The sequence below is a fragment of the Alexandromys fortis genome, unplaced genomic scaffold (assembly GCF_014885135.2).
Source record: "Alexandromys fortis isolate MF-2015 unplaced genomic scaffold, M_Fortis_MF-2015_v1.1 scaffold_377, whole genome shotgun sequence".
In the NCBI taxonomy this organism is placed as follows: Eukaryota; Metazoa; Chordata; class Mammalia; order Rodentia; family Cricetidae; genus Alexandromys; species Alexandromys fortis.
The window spans coordinates 496,800-498,087 of NW_026068257.1; the positions used below are offsets into that span (position 1 = coordinate 496,800).

Consider the following 1,288-nt stretch of genomic DNA (forward strand, 5'->3'; position numbering starts at 1 on the left):
TGGCATCTTCTTATGTCTGTCAATGCCCTAGTATTTCAGTATCTCGCGGGATGATGTCTATTGTTTTGACAGGGGTATTTTTTAAATCTGCTAGAGCAGCACCCAGTTTCAGTCTTCTCACACTCATGTGTGGGCAGGTGGGGTCCGTGTGCGTGTGTATCCTGCACATAGAGGGCAAAGGAGGACATCAGGTCTTCTGCTCTATCAGCTCCATTTTACTCTCTTTGGATGGGATTTCTCACTGAATGTGGAGCTCGGCTGGCAGTCAGCAAGCCCCAGCAATCTTTCTGTCTGGACTCCCACAACCCTGGGGTAACAGGCGTGTGGGCATGCAACTATGCCTAGCTTTTTACATGGGTGCCAGGGCTGGAACTCGGATCCTTGTGCTGGCCCAGCAAACACTCTCACTCACTAGCCGTCTCCCTAGGCGTGTGTGTATGTGCGTGTGCACGTGTGTGCATGTGTGTGTTAAAGTAAGAAATGTAGGTATATATGATGGACTTTTAGGAGTGATAATAATTATTATTTTGACTCAGGGTCTCACCTTAGTCCAGGTTGGCCTAAGCTCGCAATAATGCCCAGTCTCAGCTCCCCAAGTGGTGGAATTCTAGGTGTGAGTTGCCACACACAGTTTGGACTTTATTTTAAAAATGGGAAAGGATTTCATATGAGGAACTGGGGTTAGGTGGATGGAGGGAACCTGTAGTCTGAGGGGATTTTAAGAAAGGAACCCTCTAGAGCGCAGAGCGGTTTGGTCGTTCGTTGGAGGTAGATCTTCTGTTCCTGTCGCCGATCGCGGCTCCTGTTTGCGCGCTCACAGCGGCGCGGCGGTCCCAGCACGGGCCTCAGACTCCGGCTTTGGGTGAAAGAAAATGGCCCGAACCAAGCAGACCGCTAGAAAGTCGACCGGGGGGAAAGCGCCCCGCAAGCAGCTGGCCACCAAGGCGGCCCGCAAAAGCGCGCCCTCTACCGGCGGGGTGAAGAAGCCTCACCGCTACAGGCCCGGGACCGTGGCCCTGCGAGAGATCCGTCGTTACCAGAAATCGACTGAGCTGCTCATCCGGAAGCTGCCTTTCCAGAGGTTGGTGAGGGAGATCTCCCAGGACTTCAAGACCGACCTGAGGTTTCAGAGTGCAGCCATCGGTGCCCTTCAGGAGGCCAGTGAAGCGTACCTGGTGGGGTTGTTTGAAGATACCAATCTGTGTGCCATCCACGCCAAGAGAGTCACCATCATGCCCAAAGACATCCAGTTGGCTCGCCGGATACGGGGGGAGAAAGCTTAAGTCGA

The 1,288-nt window shown here is 53.4% G+C and overlaps 1 protein-coding gene across 1 annotated transcript; it reads left to right on the forward strand.

Moving 5' to 3' along the window:
* The first annotated feature begins 736 nt into the window (after positions 1-736).
* LOC126494315 (histone H3.3A-like) lies at positions 737-1,283 on the forward strand. The gene has a single exon (XM_050131591.1). The coding sequence runs from the start codon at positions 873-875 to the stop codon at positions 1,281-1,283; it is 411 nt and encodes a 136-aa protein (XP_049987548.1). The 5' UTR covers positions 737-872.
* Positions 1,284-1,288: the final 5 nt, after the last annotated feature.

Excerpts from the sequence above, each read along its gene's own strand:
- LOC126494315 (XM_050131591.1), top strand. The coding sequence starts at position 873 with ATGGCCCGAACCAAGCAGACCGCTAGAAAGTCGACCGGGGGGAAAGCG.